This window comes from Rhipicephalus microplus, unplaced genomic scaffold (genome assembly GCF_043290135.1).
Source record: "Rhipicephalus microplus isolate Deutch F79 unplaced genomic scaffold, USDA_Rmic scaffold_25, whole genome shotgun sequence".
Lineage (NCBI taxonomy): Eukaryota > Metazoa > Arthropoda > Arachnida > Ixodida > Ixodidae > Rhipicephalus > Rhipicephalus microplus.
The window spans coordinates 2000509-2024202 of record NW_027464598.1 but is presented as its reverse complement, the minus strand read 5'-3'; the positions used below and the strand labels follow the sequence as shown (position 1 = coordinate 2024202).

Here is a 23694-nt window from a genome sequence, read left to right as displayed (position 1 = left end):
AATGCGTGAAGTGGCGCGTCAGCCTCTACAGCCAACTAACAAGACTGCTAAGAGAGCATGCGCCTAGGCAGCTCTCATGCAAGCCAGTAACCTTTTTTTTTTTTCCGAAACAAACGTATGCTCACATCGGCAACATTGTAGCTGGGCAATCGTCCTCCTAATGCTGAGTACGCCTTCAATACCACGCCTTGTGAGGACTACGCCGCGATCAAAAGCGCGTCAATGAGGCCACAGCTGATGCAAACATTTGAAAGCATTTTCACGTAGGCATATATATGCGAACGCTATCACTTAACGTTTTCTTTCGTAGTTTCTTGTTGGCTGACAGCTGCAAAGCCACACTAATAAGGTTAGTAACGCTAAGTCGCTCGATTACATTATGGCAGTTCGTACTTCCCGAGTTAAATGCTAACAAACGTGTGTACACTCAACTCGCATTCAGTTCGCAAATGCAAGGGCTTGACCAACACTTAAAACTTAAGGTGAAATCACCACAATGCGTTTTGGTGCAAGGCTTGCGCTCGCTATTTCATATTCTTAATCTCATATGGTCATTATACATCCCGTTACAGAAGCTAAGTCAGACGTTATTATCAACATTTCGCGTGGAATTTGAATTTAAATTTCCGTTTGGTAGAATGAGTATAGTGATGAAAAATTAAGCAAATATGAGAAGAAAAAAAAAGATAAACGAACGGAACGACCTCAATGAGGGTGACGTTGCACACATGCGCATGCCCAGTCAGTTTCACAAAGACATTAGAAGCAACTTCTGAGACACGCATCCCAACCCTCCTCGGAAGTCTGTCTATGGTGCTCGAATGCTGAACCGAAGGTTGCGGCAGCCTTATTTTCGTAGGAGGCGGAAAATGCGTGATGCCCATGAGCTGGAATTTAGCTGGATGTTAAAAAACCCTGTGTAGTGGAAATATACAAAGTCCTCTAGGGCACCCCTCGTAATCGTACCGTAGTTTTCAAATGAAATTAGTAGTGGCGTGCACAATTGTTTCAGTGATAGCGTGTTGCCTCTCACGCAAAAGGCCAAGCTACCACTGCAGTGATGTTGACAGTGACGCTCTCGGTGACGCAATTTTTCTTTTAGTTCAACCGAACAGGGATTTGAATTCAATTCCCAGTGCGGAAATTGAATTCAATTGAATTCGGTTGAGTCCATTGTAATTTGTGAACTAACATTTATTCTTCCCAGTTACGGGCGAAATGACGACATTTTGTTGCAGTAAAATTCTGCCTTCTCATCAGGCATCTTGGGCTGTCGCACTCTTATAAAAAATTGGACGTCTTAGGCGCACAACTTGATAACATCCATTGCCCTCTTTTTGTGTAGTAAGCCTGCCAAGCAGTAGCGCAATGGTTCAACAACATCATTAAAACTGCTGAAGTTGAGTGACAATCAATTAAAAGGGTATAAAGCAATAAACTAGATTTTATTTAGCGGGATACCAAAAAATACTTGGAAATATACGCGTGCTTTAGTAGTCACCTCTTTTATAAAGTACGCATATTTTATGCATTTTTGAATTAACATTGGTAATGATGTATTATGGAAACACTTTTTCTAATTATCCTTCTAAAATGAAATCAAATCGGGAAATGTTTTATGCCTAACAACTATCTATTGAGCAATAGGTTGTGAGAATCAATATTTTCCCTACATGTTTTGCTGTTGGCTTAAACGAGCCATTTTTCACTCGCTCATTTCTCCGCATAAACGAAGACTTCAAGTCACAAAACGTTCCAACGTTAGAAATAAAAATGTTTTGGTGAGACAAATGAGCAACTACACTTTTTTTTACGTTGATCTAGCGCTTACTTCAGGAAACAGTTTTTAGAATGTTAACACAAGAAAAGGCTACGGCCTACACTGCAAAATTTTATCACGCAATGGGCTATCGGAAATCGATAATAGAGAATTTCCTTTTTCCCAAAATAATACCAAAAACGGGGACGACTGCCTATTATAGTGATGTACGACCAGATGGTTTACGCCTGCGCATTTTGACTTACAAAGAATAGCGAAAAAATTGGGCATTATCTTTTATCAGTTGCGTAGTATATAAACAGTGCCCGCATCAAAGACTGATCGTCTTTTCTTTATTTCTACCATAACTGTGCCATAGAGACTCGGACAATTTGCGAAGAGTAAGTCAACGTCTCTTTTTAAGTTTGTCTCGTTTGAGTTTTATTCTTTCCGTAAGTAAATCTGTCACTTAAACTGCACATCCATAGAAACGGCATTTATATTGCGGCAATACACTGAAAAGCCATTGAGCAACACCATGTTGACTTAAAGCAATTCCAAGAGCAATTTAAAAGTGGTTTCGCAATTCTATTCTGAACCATTTTCAACCTGAAACGTTCAGGTTTCGGATTGCAGTAAAAGATTGGCTAAGAAGTTCATTTATTAAAGCTGGACTTGAACGTTTCTACAGAAAGACGTCTCAAGCACGCGTTCTTTTTAATCACTAATACAAGCTAAGTCAGCTGCGTAACGACTGATTCTAGGAAATATGTACCAGATCTCCGCAACTTAGAATAGAAATAAAGAATAACGAATACCATAAAACGCTCCGAAAAGTAGAAGATTGATAATTGATTGATACGTGGCATTTTACATCCCAAAACCACCACATTATGATGAGAGACGCCGCAGTGGAGGGCTCCGGAAATTTCGACCACCTGGGGTTCTTTAGCGTGCACCCAAATCTGAGCACACGGGCCTACAAAATTTCCGCCTCCATTGGAAATGCAGCCGCCGCAGCCGGGATTCGATCCTGCGACCTGCGGGTCAGCAGCCGAGTACATTAGCCACTGGACCACCGCGGCGGGGCAAAAGTACCAGATTAATTTTATTATTTTCTTCCAAGGAAATTTTTGTTTGTATTTATGCTGCGTAATAGGCAGAAACATGAAGTTTCCTAAGACACTTCACTGAACGTGCTCACTTAATCGGCTACAATTCACCATCAGTGTTGTTTTTTATTTTTGCTGCTGTTCACTGTAGACTTTCAAAGTGTTTCTTATCAACAGGTTCACCACTGGAACTTTTGAGTACAGGTTACGTCATGCGTCAACATACCGGGCAAGGAGCTTTTTTTTCGTGCAGCATCATCAGCTGAACTCACTTAAATTTCTTGCGTGAGAAATTTAATCCCACGAACACCAGGAATCCTTATCTTGCGAAAAGAAAAAGAGATATTCTGTGTAACTGAGCACAAGCAAGTGTGTTCGGGCAAAGTCTTTGCAATATAGATAAAGCTCCTCCTTTTTGATATTCAACACTTTTCGATACGACAAAAACATACATGCTTTTGAAATGTATGTGTCTTTGATTGTAGAATAAATGATATCATGGCATCGCCTAACGTTACAGTAGCAGACTAACCATGCGCATCACTATCATTCATACAAATGCCCGACTTCTCGGCCTTTGTACGTCGTCTTACCGGTGGTAGCAGAGGAACGACAGCAGAAAGAAGAGGCAGCAGAGCACTTCGGCACGGCCAACTATGCTGGACACCTGCGACAGGGTGGCAGATAGAAATAGGCCGATTGTACATAGCCCATCTGACTGTCCAAGAATCTCATTGTCACCATCAAACCCCACTAGTTTGTGTTATAAACTATCGTCATTTTGACACTTGCCCTAAAAATAGTTTCAACCTTAAGTGTGGCTTAGCGTGAAATGTAAATATTTTGTGTATCTGGCATACAAATTGTTTCAACTGCATGACTTCGTAATACACTCAATGGGGCTGAAAAAGCGAGGCGGGATAATAGGTTAACGTTGCTTTGCCACCTGCACACACGCGGTCGTAGATTGCATTGATTCTGACTGATCTTTTAGAACGCCACAGAGATTGACTATCCGTTATCGCACGAAAAAGTAAAATTTCTTGCACAGATTCACACGAGGCTTTGCTTACTCTCAAGAGATCATTGCTCTGTTCACTCATAATATTACTCTGCAGATCTGGCTTACAATCTTATATTTTTTATACGATAATGGAAATGTGATAACAATATATGTTGGAGAAGAACACATAAGTAATTGAGTTGATACTGAAGTGTTTTTCCAGGGACTGGACATGTCGGTTTCGGTGTATAGCAGTAATATTGATGCTTTTAGAAAAATATTAAAACTACTCACTCTTTACACGAGGCGCTGGCTAACTCTGCCATGTTTACACGCATATATATATATATATATATATATATATATATATATATATATATATATATATATATATATATATATATATATATATATATATATTTATATATATATATATATATATTTATATATACCTGTAGACGGCAGAATGACAGCCGCCATGCCTGAACTGTTAATGTATAGGGCGTGTTACCTTAAGCTTTTAACTTCGATTCATATACCGACGGCAAATTGAGTTTTCATGTACGCCTATTTAATTACATATTTTATGCCATTATTGCCACACCGAAGATGGACTACAAGTAATGTACCTTATGCGTTCTTTCACTTCGTCACCTGCTCGTATCGCTAGGTTTTGTCCCACAAAAAAAAAAACAGAGCCTTTTATTTCTTTTCAATATTTCGTGATTTACAATGATCAATTTTTTAGTCATTTAATATATGGCAAATCTCATATTTATTTTCTTTAAATATGAAGGTAACAAACTGGTTGGCTGTTCTAGAACACAGCCTTACTGGTGCGAGAATCGATACAAGTACCTGAAGTGCATGCGATATTCGTAACGCGAATCAGGGCGTGCTCAAACTTTCCGAGTCTTAAACGTCACAGCGAACACTCACTGCCTCGGTGTGCACTGGATGTGCAGCGAACAGCATCGAGGACAGGCACGCATGGAGGGCAGTTATCCTCATCACACGGTGCGCGACGACGGCCACCAACACTGAGCATGCGCAGTGCAGGGCAACGTTGACCACGTGGTAGCCACGCACTTGTCGCCCATGGACGTAGTAGTTGGCCCTGCGAGAGAAGAAATCAATATGCACATCAGGAGAAAAAACCCCATTCCCAATAAAAGTAACCATGAGTAGCATGTGAAGCAACGCATAGGTAGACTTAATTGATTGATTGATATATGGGGTTTGACGTCCCAAAACCACCATATCATTATGAGAGACGCCGTAGTGGAGGGCTCCACAAATTTCGACCACCTGGAGTTCTTTAACGTGCACCCAAATCTGAGCAAACAGGCCTAGGTAGACATGAAGTACCGTTTATAACGCGCTGTTTGCACGATGTTAACGCGTCTTTCAAAGTGGAACACACCATGAATTCACTGTAGTTTCTGCTGCTATTACTCGTCCCGATTGATGATTGATATGTGGGGCTTAACGTCCAAAACCACCATATCATTATGAGAGACGCCGTAATGAAGAGCTCCGGAAATTTGGACCACCTGGGGTTTTTTAACGTGCCCCCAAATATGAGCACACGGGCCTACAACATTTGCGCCTCCATCGGAAATGCAGCCGCTGCAGCCGGGACTCGATCCTGCGACCTGCGGGTCAGCAGCCGAGTACCTTAGCCACTAGACCACCGCGGCTGGGCTGTTACTCGTCCCGTACTCTTGTTGTAGCTCACTAGGTGGGTTCATCGCCACGCCACGCGGGAGAACATGCGTTCAACGCGCGTCTGCAGAATCTCGCTTTCTGACGCCATCACATGATTGCTGAAAGAGTGTGCGGGGGAGAGGCCACCGCGTCTTACCCAGCCCTTTACAAAGGCCAGAACACGCTATCGCGTGGGCGCGTTCTGGCAGTGCTTGGGACGCCGCACACTGGATTGAAGTCAGCTATAAGCTGCGTCACATGTTATTGTTTCCGGTGTAACACTTCACTGATACATATTCGACCAACTGTGTGGCATAAGTCGAGACATTCAATTTGGCGATTCTGCAGATGATTCTTCCATGAAGATTTTGATTGTTTTATTGAGAAGTTGTAAAGAGGTGGGTCTGCGGCGTTGATGAGGATAGATATTTCAGAAAATAAATTCGGCAGATCCCACATACCTTGGGAATCGGTGTTAAACGAAGCATGTGGAGGGAAGGTGACCATGTTATAAATTTTACATAGCGACACGACTATAAGTGTAAATATATTACATGTTCAGACATCTCTTGAAGAGTTGCAGATGTTTACATAACGAGTCATTTGCACTTGCGCAACGATGCCAACAGGAACATAACTTTCAGCAACACCGGAAGTGATAAGCTGATGTGAAGTGCTGGTGCTCGCGAGGATGGTAGACCTGGACTCTGCTACACAAATAAACTTCAGAGCACGGATACCCAACTACAATTATTGCTAACTAAACGTCCCGGCTTTCTCGTAGGTGTACTTATGTAATGCATCCAAAATTGAATAGCCAGCACGGCAAGAAACAGTTCACGTTCCACGAACTCCTGTTTGAAAAATAGTTCCGAGACCTCGCGTGGCTCTGCGGTAAAATGCTTGATTACAGCGCAAAATGCGTCGGTTCAATTCCTTCTGGGGCCCTGACATTTATTCTTTTCAAGAATACACAAGGTTGCGTAATCGCCTGCGGGCGAGGACTATTACGATACACCAACGTCAATCATTAAAGTTGCCGCCTATTCTATACACCCACGCCAATCATTAGAGTCGCTGCCCTTCTTTGTGAGCGAAAAATCAGCATTGTCCGTGACCAAAACTTCCAGGTAGATCCTTATAGAAAAGTAAAAAAAATCAGGTCAAGTGCGACCAGGATTTTGAACCTGCTATCCCTTTTTCCACGGCTCCATGCGCTTAGCCGCTTTAGCATGTACACATCTGCCAACTTTCTAACGGCCCTAAATGTACACCTTTGAGTTTTAGTGGTGCTCGATTTTAGCGGATTTACATCACCCGCAAGATGGCGCAAAAAACTAATTTCAGCAATCGTTGTTTCAGTATGTAAAACCCTAGATATTATTATTAAGGGATAAGCATGACCTCATGGAAATTGAAAATAATGCTCAGTGAGCAGGTGATCAACAGTGTTAGCTGAAAAAAAACCATCACTCTTACGTTACAGTTTTTCGTCGCTCATATATGATACGTATGAGTTGTTTTTTCTTCCGGTAACATTTCAACTCGTGTAACGCAAGTGATTAAGCGGTCTTTCTCTCTTTTCGGATTGCTATTAATTAAATTCATGTCTGCCGTATTTCTTGAGCTCCGTCCTTCATATTGGAATCGTGTCATTCGATCATGTGCTATCGGCAGAGGCCAAACTCCAAAACCTATAACAGTATTAACGCGATACCGTTAGAGAGCTCGTGTCGAAGAAATCCCACCGTCGGCGTCGGCTACGTTCGTTGTGAGCAGAAAATCGTCCGTGAGCACAAAATTGAGAAAGAAGTAAATATAATAAAAATTTTGGTCCTATTGTGGATCAAACCCGGGCTGTTCGCGCGGCCTGCAGGTGTCCTACCACAAGACCACAATGCTGTTTTGAGCTTCTTCGGTAAACAGCACTACTTAAATGCCATGTAGTGGAAGGAGTCTCCTTAAAGCACTTTGTTCGACAGGTGTCACCAAGAAAACGAGCCTATTCGGCGATTGGTAGGCGCATTTGTGAGGTCATCAAACTACGTCGAAAAAAGTCGGGATATTGCAGCCATCGCCGCTAAAGACACACAGGAACTTTCAAAGAGCACTTAAACTGGACAACTATGTCCATCTAGCGAAAAAACATATCGTGCCTCTCCGGAGGCATTGATCAAGCAAACAGCAAACGCTATATAATGTGCTGTCTTGTGTTAGGCATTGTGAGACCCTTTATGGCAAGCGCGCGGCGTTTATCTTGAAGGCCATGCGAGTTTTGATTTAGGTCAAAAACCTGTATGTATCATTCGCACGCGCGCGCAGGAACAATATACTGCGTGCGCGCGTGCGCGCACGCTTTTGTGTGTGCGTGCGTGCGTGCGTGTGTGTGTGCGTGCGTGCGTGCGTGTGTGTGTGCGTGCGTGCGTGCGTGTGTGTGTGCGTGTGTGTGTGTGTGTGTGTGTGTGTGCGTGCGTACACGCGCGCGCGCAACAATACCTATTATTAAGTATGCACTTAGCGGTTGAAGGGCGCACTAGGGGCCAGATTTTGCTATCACGTTCAACTTTTGAAGGGGAAGCTTAAGAGTACCCCAATGTTTTTTTTTGTTTTGTTTTGCCCTTCTCTTTATGGAGTGCCCGCTCACCCTCGAAAAGACTGCAGCAGCAGAGAATCAGCATGTAGGGATGTTTATCTGTTCAAAAGGAAGCACGTGCAGAAGGTGCAAGCCGTGACTCTCCAAGAGTGTCAATAAACAAAAAAAAACACGGTTCTTGTGGATCATGTGGGTCGGCATCGCCTTTTCATTTTTGTAACAGCCCAAACTGTTACAGGGTACATGTATATATGAGTATATAAAAGCATAATCTACTATTCCAAGTAATAAGAAGGAGCGTACAACCTGTTTGTAGAGGAAGGAGCTATTTGTGTCTTATGACGCCTATTTAAGGGCTTCTTTTTGGGTGGTTACTGAACGAGCACGCACTTTAGCTCCTTGGGCTAAACCAAATGGCCATACTCGCCTTCAAAACAGGGCAACGTTGCCTTCTTTTTAAACGAAGCTCCAAGCACCATCTGCACTTTTAAATGCTGGTGCAGAGAATGCGTTATGTACACGGAGTAAAAATATACTTTTCTGTGCTCTGAGAAGTGCTGGAGATCGGGCGGAGCTGCCGGTACACATGCAATTGAGTCGTTCCTAAACACTAGCTCACGAACAAAATTAGTCCTTTTTTTTCTTTCTGAACAACCTTTGAAAATCCCTGCAGAACTGGCTGCGAAATCGCAGTGTGCACGCATATGCAGTTGCCGTTGGTTTTTAATACATTTGTATTAGCTCGAATTCTTTCTCCGTGGCTCGGCCACATTACCTATAAGTCTATTATAAGAATGCGCAAATAGCCCCGCCGCGGTGGTCTAGTGGCTATGGTACTCGGCTGCTGACCCGCAGGGCGCGGGTTCAAATCCCGGCTGCGGCGGCTGCATTTCCGATGGAGGCGGAAATGTTGTAGGCCCGTGTGCTCAGATTTGGGTGCACGTTAAAGAACCCCAGATGGTCTAAATTTCCGGAGCCCTCCACTACGGCGTCTCTCATAATCATATAGTGGTTTTGGGACGTTAAACCCCACATATCAATCAAGAATGCGCAAATATTCTCTGTCATACGCACCCGAATTATTTTCCGCCACACGTTTTGGACAATTCACATCACGGGACACTATACTACAGACTACAGTAACACAAAAAAACTCTTTGTAAAAAACACACATTCTTGTTGTTTTAGTATAAACATCAACACAAGCCTTCGCTTCCTTTGTGCATAATTTAGATTGATAGATTGATTGATTGATATGTGGTGTTTAAATTCCCAAAACCACCGTATTATTATTAGAGACGCCGTAGTGAAGGGCTGACCACCCCGGATTCTGACCACCCCGGATTCTTTAACGTGCACCCAAATCTGAACACAGGGGAATGGAATGAAATGAAAAAACTTTATTTCATTCCTGCAGGACGCGCTTAGCGCGTAGCGGGCGTCTCCCACGTAGGGACCGACAGGGAGTACCTGGCGGCCGCTTCGTGGGCCTGCTGGACGGCCCATTGCTGGTCGGCGAGAAGTGAGCTCCTGAGGGACCTCTCCCACTTGCTTGAGGTAAAATCGGGAGAAGTTGTTGTACACCCCCAGAGCACGTGTGTGAGTGTCGCTGTCCTACAGCATTTTTGCCTCCATCTAAAATGCAGCCGCCGCAGCCGGGATTCGATGCCGCGACTTGCGGTGCAGCAGCTAGATCTTAGTCACTAGATTACCGCGGTGGGGCTGTATGAAATTTCGCGTCGTTCGGTAAACAGAGACAACAGGTTCAAAGTTATCTGCGAAAGTTGATGATTTCATTAGGCCTCCTTCAAAACATGACTCTAATGTCAATACCCTCTATGCTTCTTTACCTTGCTCTTTACTTGCTTCTAAATGATTTTTCATTATTACTTTTTCGACATAATCTCTGCTTCCAAATATCGAAGCTGAAGCGGGCTTTTCGTGTCGTGCTCATACTCGAACCTTTCGTGAGATAACAGTACCCTTGGCGCTTTGAAAGCCCATATTGCGCTTCACCGAGTGGTGGTTGAGGGGAAAATAGAGAGTTGGAGCACCTCCCTGGAGGGTGTAGATGCGAGCACCGAGGGCATAGATTAATCCCTGTGGGCTCTTGTCATGAACGGCATCGGGGTTCGTGTCAAAGGCCTTAACTTCCCAGCGTTTCAGAGGGCGTCCTTTCCCCCCTTTCATCCTCTACACTTGTCTTTGGAGCTGCGAGATTAAATCGAATTTCCCTCGTCGCTTCTTTCCATTACATTTTTCTCATTCTTTGCTGATAACGGGACACTGGGGATCCGTTCGCTGGGATTTTCTTCATTACATCCTATTTTAAGAGCATGAAGAAATAAGAGGGTCTCTTACACACAGACCAATCACACTGCCGCCCACCAAGCAAGCCTATATGTGGTATAAAGAACGGACGATAGGAATTCAACTAAAGACTTTCCGTTGTCGATTCCACAAAAAAAACGACTGTTGCGGGATAGCGAAACTCTCATTTCTCGTGGAAGTGAACCGTATAGTTATGGTGTGCCATGTGCCCCAATAAGAACCATGTGTTGCGTTAATAATTCTCAAGAATGGCCTGCTAGGCAAGAAATAAGCACTACAGGTGCAAAACAAAAACTGTATACGGGCTGAAATAGGACTTGTAAATCTCTATTAGGAATTATGTGCAAGGTTTTTGAAAAAATTTCAGAAATATAAAAATCAGGCAAATGCAACTTCAGTTGTATACCTGTACAACGATTTTTTATCTAGCCATAGGCATCCTAAAATCAATAACTAAATTTTTTCCAACAGTATTAAAGAGGTTAAGCTAATTTACGCTTATAATTAGTGGAGTTAGGCAGTCAAATATTTGGGATTTCAAAAAAAAACATACTCTAGTGAACCGTGCCAAAGCGCAACTTCTGTATTATTCCAAGAGTCGAAAAAGAATGATAATAATACCTGAGGTTCAACGTCCCAAAACAAAGCCACCATATTATTATGGGAAACGTCGTAGCGGCAGGGTACGGGAAATTTCGACTATATGGCGTCAATTCTTTAACGCTCACTTAAATCTATGTATAAGGGCCTGACACATTTCCGTCTCCATCGACAATTCAGCCGCCACGGCCAGGACCCGATCCGATGACCTTCGGGTGTGCCATAACCACTAGACCAGTGTGGAGCAGCTTTCCAAAAAAGAATGATCCTCTTAGAGCAATCACGAGGACGCATTTTTTGAGCGTAGATGTGCGGACTACGCTTGCAATTTCAGCCCTTATGGAAGAAATACACATTTATAATCGTTTGCTTGATCAATAACGTTATTGGGTAATGTGCATGTTGCGCTCATTGGCACTTTTGTTTAAGTTTCACCGCTTAACTTTGTTGAATTTCATTGCCCCCAAAACTGTTAGAGGCCGCTTTTTCTATATCTCAACGCAGCGATCTGTTCTTCGCGTGAAAAACTTCAGTCTCTCCATTTCACATAACATCCTAACTACGGTATTTAAATATTTAAGAAATTTAACCTTCCTGAATAGTGTTCTTAATATTATGCTAAACCATCTGAAGCTGCCTAGCTATATAAAAAATCAATTGAGAAGACAGAGTGAAAACAACTTCTTTTCCTGTTTTTTTTTTAGTTTTCGACAAATTTATTATTCCACCCGGTTTACTAAGTGAGCAAAATCGACACTGGGCCTATTTCAACCGATTCGCATAAATAGACATGTTGTTTCAGTATACTCCCATGAAACAATACTGTATTCAAAAAGACATAAAAATACACACGCCACTTGAATCCAAACTATGGAAGGAAAACCTTCTTCGGAGAGCTAGGCCATGTTTGTAAGCAAAAAAATTGCCCGTAGCTTCCCTCGGGGGAAGACTGAGGAGGATGCGGAGCATATAATTGGTTAACGGGGTGTTAAAGTGCGACTTACTTGGGTCGATGGCTAAATTGGTTAACGTGGTTGTGAAATGGGGTGTTAAATTGCGACTTACTTGGGTCGATGGCTAAATTGGTTAACGTGGTTGTAGGAGGGGGTGTTTTATGAGTGAACACGTACACACGTATGCGAAAGGGCGGCGCTGGTCGAAGGGACGTCGATCATTGTGTTTGTGGATTCGTTGGAATTCATTTCACCGCGACCTTGGACGTCGACGCGCCGTACAAACCAACCGACGAGCGGCAACAGAGCGAGTGAGCGCCGACCTTGAGTATATATGCAGCGCGACGGCGCATGCACTGTCAGCTGTCGAATGTTCGAGAAGGGGGAGAAGCGCAATGGCGCATGCGCGCGCGTCAGCTGCCGATGTTCTCGAAGCGCGACGGCGCATGCGCGCGCGTCAGCTGCCGATTTTCTCGAAGCGTGACGGCGCATGCGCGCTACATTACACAGCTAGCGAACGTTCGTGAAGAGGAGAAGCGCACGCGGTGTGTAGAGGAGGAAGGGTGCACAGATGGTGGAGGAGTGAAGCGCGCGCGGTGTGTAGAGGAGGAAGGGATGCACAGATGGTGGAAGAAGGAGGAGGAAGCTTGCGGACGGCGCCGCACTACAAGCCTCGAGTATTAGATGCTGCGCATCTAAAATATATACAGATATAAAAAGAAAGGTGAAGCATGTGCTAGGAAACAGTAATGTTCATGAACGGTACCCTTAGCGACACCATTTGCTCCTTGACCGTGCTGAGTCACGCTAGTGACGCAAGCTTGACCGAATACGTAAAGCCATCTGTGACCTTAAACTGAGGAACACCACCACGCATGATCGTGCCCTGGCACGTTCTGCGTAACCTCGATTCACCGTGGTTTCTCTACAGCGGGTTGGTCTTTTTCAGTGCTTTACGCATTTATTTGTCCGCGACCCGAAGAAATATTCGAAAGTGTGCGCTTTCTGTAGTACCAAGAATGCCGACTCTTTCGCCACTGACGAGCAATGATGGTAGCAGCACGGTTTCGTTCGAACCGGCCATGAGGCGAACATCAGAATATGACTGCTCACCATCTGCCGCAATAGTGTATTGCTGCGCATAATCTAAAAACACTTAGCCCAGTGTAACCAAAGCTTGTGCGCTCTGTTTTACATATGTAGCACCTGCATATAAAACGAAAATGCAATAGGAGCGCTAACGAGAACCGCAAGGCTCTGGCCACGAAGCCTGCAGCATGCTGCACGCGCCTGTGTTATTATCACGTGCATCGTGCCACTTCGGAGTTTCGAGATTGGCCCTCGCGCTCTCAGCGCTAATTGGCCTGTTCGTGCCGGCGCATGTGTCAGCCATCGCAGGTACGTGACAAGCGAGACAAGTGAACGGTATACAGAAGCCCAACCCGCCCTCTGGTGTGAAGACACCGATAGGACAAGGCTCAGTTGTTTTGTGCTTCGCTCGTTGTGTTGCAGGTCGAAGCAAAAGCAAGAAGAGTGGCGCCCCGAAGGGGCGCTTATGTCATTTTTTTATCCAGTCTTTTATTTTCTGTGTACTGTAACAGCCGCTATCCTTGTAGTAAAGGCAAGAGTGCGTAGACGCCATGTTTTTAATTGCGTTGCTTTTCGCCAACGCAAAATTACTCGCAAAAGTTGAACAAAAGAAGCTCAATTGTATGCTATTGTTTCCTTCAGATAATCAACGATTAAAGCTGAATATATGCTGGCAGAATGAAAGCGTCGCCATGGTAGTTTGACTTGATTTTATCTTGTATCGTTCACGAAAGGGTCAACCTAGTGATAGTTTGGGCAGAGCACCATTGGATTGGTCAACCACGTATTCACAGAAAAGAGAGAAGAGAAAGAGAAGGAATGTAGGAAAGGTAGGGAGGTTAACTAGACTATGCGTCCAGAATAGCAGTACAGAATAGAACTTGGTGTTAATCTTGTCTTGAGGTCTCATTACATACACCTCGCACGTAAGGAAGCAACATCTCGTTCGGTCGTGAGTCTTAATGCTCACGTAGGTAAACATCTTGAATATTAGACCCAACTTGGCACTTCTTACGACACCCACCCTCTCACACACACCTATTGACGAGCACACCCCTCGAAAGTCGTCTAGCGACTCTGCAAGTCTGAATGCGTATATGAGTGGGAGAACGCGAAGTTGCACCTATTTTTGAAAATGGTATATCATCAGCTCGTCCAACAGCAAATTCTTGTGTATATATGGTTCCTTGAAGGTTGCAAGTACAATTTGAAAAAGAGCCTGTCACGATGATACATGGCTGTACGCCTGAAAAGGCAGTAAAGGGTACGCATCAGTTCGTCGAGAACTTCGCTGAAAGTGGAACACCTCTTCTGCTCTCTTTCAGCTCGTCCCCCTCAGTTCTCGTGTTTATTGTGAAATGGCTAGAGATAACCCTCCATTCTCCACCCGCCACACGCCCGCAAGTTAACACAAATACAAAAAGAAAAGAAAAGCAATTCAAAGAGCAAGCGAGAAAGCTGGCATGATCGAGGAGCACCCACACCGGACGTTCGTGTGGGGTCCTCTGGGCGCTATACGCACTGAAGCATGTAGATTGGGGGGGGGGGGGTGTAGTGAGAATTCACAGTTACTTGTTAGCCAGGACAGGACATCCCGAAGGGCAGCATCCCGCCTGCGCAAACGCCGCGTGCCCCTCACCCCATTGTGTATAGATGGGAGGGTAGAATAATGGCACGAATCCCCCTCCCCCCCTTTTTTTAAGCTGAGTGGCTGCACGGATGTTCTGTAGTCCCCTAGTTGGGTGGACCCCCCGTCCCGTCTCGCTGTGAGACAAGTGCCCATGGTGCAGCGGCGTCGACAGCTTTATATACGCGTGCACCCAAGTCACGAACCCAAAGAAAGCGCCGTTCTTTTCGCGCTCTGTGGTTCCTCGCCAAATAGATTGTGTGGAAGGCGCAGTGCTCGAGCACGAACGAGAAATCCACTTTCCCGCTTCATGTAGCTGCATGTAGCAGTAGTGAAGAAATCCAACGTATCGTATACTTCAATTTCACTGTATTTCACGAGCTATGGTTACTGTAAAAGTAATGTGGTCGTACGTATTTCTATCAAGCAGGTCGCAGCGGTGGTGCCGTGGTTACGGTGGTCGGCTGCTCACCTGAAGGTAGTGGGTTCAATTCTGGCCACTACGGTCGCATTTCTGTGGAGGTGAAAAGGTAGATGCTCGTGTATTGTGCGATGTCAGTGCGCAATAAAGCGGACCTGGTCGGTCCTGGCCGATCAGCCCTGAGTATAGATCGGTCATGACCGATCTACTCAAAGAGACCAGATTTCGTGAGCCCTTTACTGCGACGGCCCTCGAAATGACGTCGCAGTTCTGAATAGTAAAACCCAAATAATATTATTTTTATAAAGTTGTGGTGATACACTATAATGATACAGTACAACGCCATTCGAAGTGTGCAGTTCTGGTACTTGTTTGATACGAAGATTGCAAATCACGAGGATTCTTTTATTCAAATGATCGGGCAACGATTAGGTGCTGCCACGGTGACAACGTGTATAAATTACAACTTCAGATCTTTCGAGTCTGCTGTCTAGAGAAAGAGGGAATGCAGCAAAAATGACGACGCCAACAAGATTATGAGCAGTATGCTACCCTACAAGTGAAACGAAGTCGGGAACGACAGAATAGTCATCAAGTGGGGTGATAGCGGATGCCCAATCTGAAGAACTCGGTGAGTACGCTTTGCAAACCCGAAGAGCACGCACGACGTCTTGCCTGTGAATACGGTAGATGATATAACGTTAACGTGAGGAGCCGGTTAAGTTGCGCAATTCAGTACTTGAGATGTTTCACGTCTGCACGCATACGTAAAACGTGGCGCTTTACAGCTAATGGCTGCTATAAAGCTTTCTTGCGCTGTAAAATTAGGTAAAGCCTAAAGACGGCAAGGAGCATCCCTCATAATGGGCATGAACAGGCAACACGCGCAAGCGAATAACTTCCGAGCGCTCGCGACTAGTTGCGCGCACGTAACACGTCTTCGAATGAAACCTGCAGCACTGAGGCAAGATCCAACGCTTTGTTTTTTTCTGTATTTCTATTAACAGCTGCTCGCCTTATATATTTCTTTATTTCGTAATACTATCCGGGCCAAAGGCATTGTGGAGAAGGGTCAAACATAATTTTTTACTCATACAATGTTAGCTAATAATAAAAAAATGAATAAATGACAAACAATAAAGAACAAAATATAAGCATTGTGTACAAACAGAACAAGTAAGTGTGTTTATAAAATGCTAGTTAGCGCAGAACAAAACAAGCGATGATTGCTCAAGATGGCCACATATCCTGGAAGGCGGTTCCAGTCTACTGATGTTCTGGGAATAAATGAATCGCTGCAGATTAATGCGAACTATAGCTTCCTAGTTTACGATCCTGCCACAGCGATGCAGACTTATTTTTGACATGGCGAATTTTTTGTGAATGAATCATCCCAAAATTATAAAATGACTCACATTCTGTAAGACCCTTTCATCACAAGTAACTAAATAAGTACAATGTTCAATATAATCAATTATTCTCAATCTCTCTATAAGTTGAAAACTTTTTTTTTTAGTGCAGAGTATTTCTTAGTCGCATGATGTCGCGCTCGGCATCGGCGGCAGCGCCGTTCGCACTACGCATGCTCGCATCTCGTGTGGGCTCAGGAAGGCACCCTCAAAACTATCGCTTTCCTCTCCCTCTCTCGCCTCGCAAAGCCGAAACTGGCAGAGTCTATTATGTAAAAACAGATAAAAAAATGACTGCTTGTGCTCCACAACCGGTCACTGTAGGTACTGGATCGCGCATTAGAAATTAAGTCATGGGCGCCTAAACATGGCTTTCGCTGTGCCTTCATTGTCGTAAGCCTTCTGTCGCTTCTGGGGTGTTTCTACAGTTTCCGTTGCCTTTCCCGTTTGCTATTTTAGGGCTAAGGATCACCTCCTTTTTTTAACTGACCAGTGGTGAGCAACAAGACGTTCCCCACGTATGTGGCACATACCAGCACATACCACATACATGATGATAACTTTCTGATAGACGGCGAATGTTTCGGTGACAAATACCTACTTGTTGTGCTAATTGTTGGCGTATTCATCGTTAGGGGACCAGTGGTAAGCCTGCATTGGTGTTTATCCAATTTATTTGGCACATAACTGATAGGCGGCAGTTGGCAGGCCACACAGGATAGACCACCCAAATTATTGCTGCCTTAAACAGCTTGTCTGTCAATAGCTCACTCACCCTTCCAACCATTTATGGGACCAGGTGTAACGAGAGCCATAACAAGAGAAAAGTCGGTTCCTCTTCACTCCGTTATGAACAGGATACACATATATTGCAAGGACAACAAAATAAAGTCAATAAAGCAGCTGCGTGCTTTCTTCATTCATTCTTTTTCGCGTTATTTACGGAAGCACCACAAGGGAGTTTTCGAGTATAGAGGCCTGAAAAGTTTGCGGTCTAAAACCCCTTGCGTGTGGACGCTTTGAGTCAAGCAGGAGCGAATGGGGTCTGCGGCACATTGGACACCCCTTCCCCCTCCCTATTCTATGACACACTAGTCTTGGCCGAGAGCCGTCCCTTCAGTGGCGGCCGTCATATTTGTCTGACCCAAAACTTCTAGGGGCAGGCTTCAGGACTCCCGCCAAACTAGGAAAATAGTGTCCCCGACCCAAAACCCACACTCGGCTTGGGTTTTGCGCATGTGCAGTGGCCTTGACGCTATTATTTTCGAAAACTTCCTAATGTGGCGGCCGCACCGCGGCCCACGTTATAGTTCTGCAAAAGGCGTTCCTTTCGAAGGTGGCAGCTAAAACGAGGGTACATTTTCGCACACCTCGACACGTGCATTTTCTTTTTTCTTTCTCGTATATTGCAACGTCCTGTCGCGAAACCAAGGGCGGAGATTAGACAAAAAAAAGAACTCTGGGAAAGTAAGGGAGCCCCCGCGCGAGTCGGGGGCTCCCCATGAGCTCGCTTGCGGCAGCGAGCTATACGCGTTAATGTTCCGCCCCTACATGTTCCTCGAGCCGCCGTGGCGAGGGCTCCCTGCCGGCCACTTTATCATGCAGCTTGTAATCGTTTGTTACGCTCCACGTGGGTGGCATCTCCGAGTGCGTGTGGTTGTTTTGTTCCCTCTGTTTTCACCCCTGTTTCAGGAGCTTACATTGGGCTTACCACAGCGAAAGCGGTCTGAACACGAAACTTCAAAGAAAGCAACCCCGCCTCGCACAATAATAATGCCTCTCTGTCACCAACTGCGCAGAAAACTAGGCAATGTGGAAGCTTGCCATTCTCAACAATGCCGGGTGAGTCAGAAGTATACAACTACCGAGTTTGTACAAGTTGGTCACGAAGCGATGTCGGCGATTAATATTTATCAGCTTGCGAGATCTGGGGTATATACAAATAGACTAAAAATACTGAATAAAAGGTTGAGCAACGCACAATTTAGAGTCCCTTGCGTGTCAGGTATGAGAAAAGCTGACTGTACACATTGCTTTTCTCTCTCGTTTAGAGCTCGAACAAAGACCTGGCTTGAAGATAGCCCATATGTATATGTTGTAGGGAAGCAAGATCGGCACTGCTGTTCGCGCGAGCTCGGCTAGTAGAAAGAAGCGGAGAATGAAGAACTAAATATGTCAACACTTTTATCTCTAAACTAGCTTTTCAGATCAGTTTTAGTTTCAGTTTAGTATCCTACCGCCTAGTTCTTGGAATATACCCCTTTGTGGGTGAGCGCCATTCAGGTCATCATCATCATCATCATCGTCGTCATCATCATCATCATCAAGAATAGTGGGCTTGCAGCAAGAGTGCTGTCTCTTGTTTGTCTTTTTTTTACAATTTACCGTTTCTTTAGGTCAGCCCAAAAACGAAACTCTCAACATCCGATTTGCGAACACATTCATTATTATTTGATCGACTACTTCTCACAACATCGATATTCCTAACATTACTGAATGTACTCATTACGGCTACATACAAGACCCTCTCAGCGAATGCATGTGTTGTGAGCAGCGTCGTAGTTATTTCACCGGGCTTTTAGTGTTGTATGAACCAGTGTATAAATATAAACACAAAAAATGTTTCATGCCGCGGTACATGAATACTTCAGTGGCGTATATGAGTCACAGATACGACGTTGACAAAGTGAACGCTAACGAAACTGAAAAATAACTATCTCAGAAATTTGCACAGCCAGAAACCGCACCTATACGATCTCGTGGATCATGATGATAATCGCCCGGCATTCTTCCAACTAAGCTACCAAACACCCTTTTTATTGTTTACGTTACTGTCTAAGCTATCTAGGCGCATGCAAAACACTCCACAAAAAACGCCTTCTGTAGCTTGGATATTTTTTTAGCGAATGGGGCTCTGTGTTGGGTCCAGCAAGAGGGCATGGGTTCCTGCCCCCGTCAATGAGCGGTAAAGTGAAGTAATCTGCCTTGACATTTATTAGCGGCTATAGGGAACGATTCGGTGGCGACGCAGTTGAAGCTTGGTCTGGTTAAAGTATATACGGTCATAGTTAAAGCGTCTCGATCACAGCTATAGGATCACCCGGGGCATTGGCGCCTGAGAGTTGCCTGCCTCTGTTTACAATTACAGGTGCTGGATGGCTTCCGGTTCAGTGTGCCGGCGTATACCCCAGCAGTATTGGGGAGGAACTGAAGGTCTAACGAGGAGACCATTCATTTTCAAAATATTTTTCCCTGTTTCCAGTCATATATTTCAAATACTCTTTCTTTTAAGCTAGATATAACATTATAAGAGCTCGTCCTTCACATTGAACACCTTCCTTTTACCTGAAAGCAGAGAAACTGCTTTTTTTACCGCAGTATAAATTAAAACACAATATTCATGCTTCGACGTTAGAGAGTAATAAATTAAGTGAAGGTAAGTTTCTTGGGTTGCAGTACGTGCTGCTGCTATTACTACGTTGAAGCTGACCGAAAAGGCGAAACGCAGTTACGTTCTTTGTATTTCGATTTATGCTAGCGTGTGACCGTTTGTCCTAGTGTTGCAGTTTCCACGAGCGCGAACGGAGTATCTCCGCAGCCGACTTCTCTCACGGGGATAGCACCGATGCATCAAATTGCTGCAAGTGCTGCGCAAAGGCGATGATGTCGACGCGCTAATTTCAAGCCTTGGTGGACCGAGGCAGAGGCCGGCGGTACGCAATACTATACTGTGCCCGTTCGCGGCTCAAGCTGTGAACGTCGGCCTTCTGCGTCGCTGAAGTGCAGTGCTTTGTATGCACGAGCATTGGCGCCGGTTACTCCTTTACGGGGGAACGCAAATCGTGCTGTTGGTCTCCGTGAATGACGACGCTTTGAAGAAGATAATATCGAGTGCCAGCGTTTATTATACGCTTGTTGTTTCCATTTTATAACACAGGATTCGCAATACGCTGCGCGCTGGTATATGTTAACTACTTGCGCTATACCACAACGGTTAAATCTTACTCCAGTTAAATGAGCCAGCATTTAGAGTTCTGCATTGTTTGACCAGTTTGCCAAGTATTGTTTTTGTGTGAGAAATAAATCCTATTCTGTGAGGTTTCGACGCGACCGGTGTATCTCAGAGTATCATCAGCCCAGACAAAAGTATAAGCAGATCAGAGGGGGTAAATTCCGAACCCCTCCGAATTTTTAAGTTCGCATGTCGATATATACACAGGCGTGTTATATACCGTGGTGTAACTTCACGTTATTTTTCTAGCATACCATATATATATATATATATATATATATATATATATTGACGTTATTCAACGCAAGCAGTTCACCGAGACATTGAGTCCGAGAACCGACGGCCTGTGCTTTTATACAGGAGCCAAGAGCAGGAGAGCTAAACAAAGGCACGTCGTCTTCTTCAGTCCCCCTTTTCACGTGGCTGTTGGCACGCACATCGTCTTCGTTGGTTGTTTCGGGCGCGGCATTTGCCTCCCCTTAAAACAGCATAGCCCCGATGCTGTCGCTGAGCCAGTGATTCGCACATAAAGTCGCTTTGTAGAAGCGACGGTGCCGCGCAGAATCACTCACAGACGTATGGCTTAATGCGCACTACGTGCACAAGTTCAGGTCAGTGCTGGCGACGCCTTGTACAGTTTGGGCTATCCGGGACGACTTCATAGGTAACGTCACTTAGTCGTCGCAGCACTCGATAAGGTCCGAAGTACCTTCTGAGCAACTTTTCGGATAAACCCCGTCTTCGTACAGGCGTCCACACCCATACCCTGTCCCCGGCTTCGTACGTTACAGGTGTATGACGTAGGTTATAGCGGCCTGCGTCGTACTCTTGCTGTTGGTATATTCACAGGCGTGCGAGCTGCCTGGCTTCCTCTGCGCATTGAGTAAACGCGTCAACACTCGTTTCGTTGTCATCGCATTCGTGTTGCAGCATCGTGTCCAACATCGTTCTTACTTCTCGTCCGAGAACAAGGCAGAATGGCGTCATCCGTGTGGTTTCTTGTTTCGCAGTATTGTATGCGAACGTTATGTAAGGAAGAATGTCGTCCCAGTTTTTGTGTTCGACGTCCACATACATCGAAAGCATGTCTTCCAGAGTTTTGTTGAGTTGCTCGGTAAACCCGTTGGTTTGTGGATGGTAAGCTGTCGACTTGGGATTAATAGCACCGCTGAGCACCAACAAATGATCTAAAAGCGCGGCCGTGAATGCGTTTCCGCGATCTGTTATAACGATTGATGGCGCACCGTGTCTCAGCACAATGCTTTCTATGAAGAACCGTGCTACCTCCTCTGTTGTGCCTCTCTGGATGGCTTTTGTCTCGGCGTAGCGAGTAAGGTAGTCGGTCGCCACTATAACCCAGCGATTACCAACACTAGAGGTGGGAAGTGGGCCCAAAAGGTCCATTCCGATCTGGTCAAATGGCGTTGTCGGGATCTGGACAGGGTGTAGCAAACTGGCTTGTTTCGTTGGAGGTGACTTGCGCCGCTGGCAATCGAGGCAGGTCCGAACGTGATGCTTCACGGTAGCGGTGAGTCTAGGCCAGTTATGCCTCCCTCGAACTCTGCTCAACGTGCGCGTGTAGCCTAAATGTCCAGATGTTACCTCGTTGTGGCACGCTTGCAACACCTCAGAACGAAGAGTGGTAGGGAGGACAAGCAGGTAGGCGGACCCGTCTGACGAGAAGTTCATTTTGTAAAGGACATTGTTTCGCAGACAGAACGATGATAGTATTCTTGCAAAGATTTTGGGCACAATCTGGCTTCGTCGTTCTAAATAATTAATCAAGCCAAGTATATAGCTCAGGATCGTCATGATGGTGTTCTGCGATGGTTGACGTGTGGAGGATTCCGAGGAACGCTGTCTCTTCATCAAAAGAAGCAGCCGACTCTATTGGTGATGGAGGTAGGCAGTCGGCGTCCGTGTGTCGTTTTCCCGACTTATACACCATCGTTATATCAAACTCCTGTAGTCTAAGGTTCCAGCGTGCCAATCGCTCGGAAGGATCTTTCAGACTTGTTAACCAACACAACGAATGGTGGTCACTGATAACCTTGAATGGGCAGCCATACAAGTATTGGCGAAATTTTTTAACTGCCCACACCACGGCCAGGCATTTCTTTTCAGTGATATATATATATATATATATATATATATATATATTTATATATATATATATATATATATATATATATATATATATATATATATATATATATATATATATATATATATATACAATGACAAACTCACGCACAAATGGCATACATTGTAGTAGAGCTCCGGGAAGAAATTTCTGGTGATAGCCCTGTCGCGTACTTTTTCTGCGACGATAACTCGTCGCGATATCATTAGACGAATTTCGAATTTTGCAATACACTCCAGAATGTTTTACTCGCTTCACAGATTTTCCGTGGTTCTATTGGCCACACAGGTATAGCTGATACGAAAAAAATAAGATGTGTATCCCACACTCTTTCGGGCTTTCGCAGCAGCCTTTGTCCGCAAGAAAAGAAAACGTTCCGCTACGCCACCCGGCTAGCGTGACCGACCGGCATGCTGCGGGTCATTAGGGGCGCAAATGGCCCTTCAGCACTATTCTTCCTGGGTGTGTTTTTTTTTCTGTTTGGCGTTTGCTCTCAGTCTCTGTTAAAAATGTAAGCTAGCATACTGAACAATACTGAAAGGCTAGGCCCCCCATCGAACGCCAGCCGACGCGCGCGCGGATAAACGAATGAAACAGGACCCCTATTTGCATTTAATGCATGCTGACCAAGCACCAAAGCCTACAGTGAATTACCATAACACAGTCTTGCAACGGCGAGGTTAAAATTCGGAGCGAGTCAAAGGCTATGGAAAGATAGTTTTCTTAAAAGCTAAAAAAAAGAAATCACAGAATTTCAGCAAAATTCACAAGGCAGTTTCGACAAGCGGGAATGTGAATATTTCAACTGAAGAACATAGGATTTATTGTGAAACTGTGTACGCTAAACGCAGCCTAATGGAATGATTTGCGAGAGAAAAATGTCGGCCGAACAGTGCGTCTTCGGACTCTTGGTGCCGTCTGCCTGTTTCAAAGGG

At 44.8% G+C, this 23694-nt stretch overlaps 1 protein-coding gene across 1 annotated transcript in view; it reads right to left on the bottom strand.

The window, feature by feature from the left end:
* LOC119184768 (protein O-mannosyl-transferase TMTC1) overlaps positions 1-4984 on the bottom strand; it is a 38843-nt gene extending 33859 nt beyond the window's left edge. The window contains exons 1-2 of the mRNA XM_075884258.1: positions 4814-4984; positions 3465-3538 (exon numbers count right to left, since the gene is read on the bottom strand). Of these exons, the coding sequence (XP_075740373.1) occupies positions 3465-3538; positions 4814-4885 (146 nt within the window). The 5' untranslated portion in view covers positions 4886-4984. The remainder of the gene's footprint in view (positions 1-3464; positions 3539-4813) is intronic.
* Positions 4985-23694: the final 18710 nt, after the last annotated feature.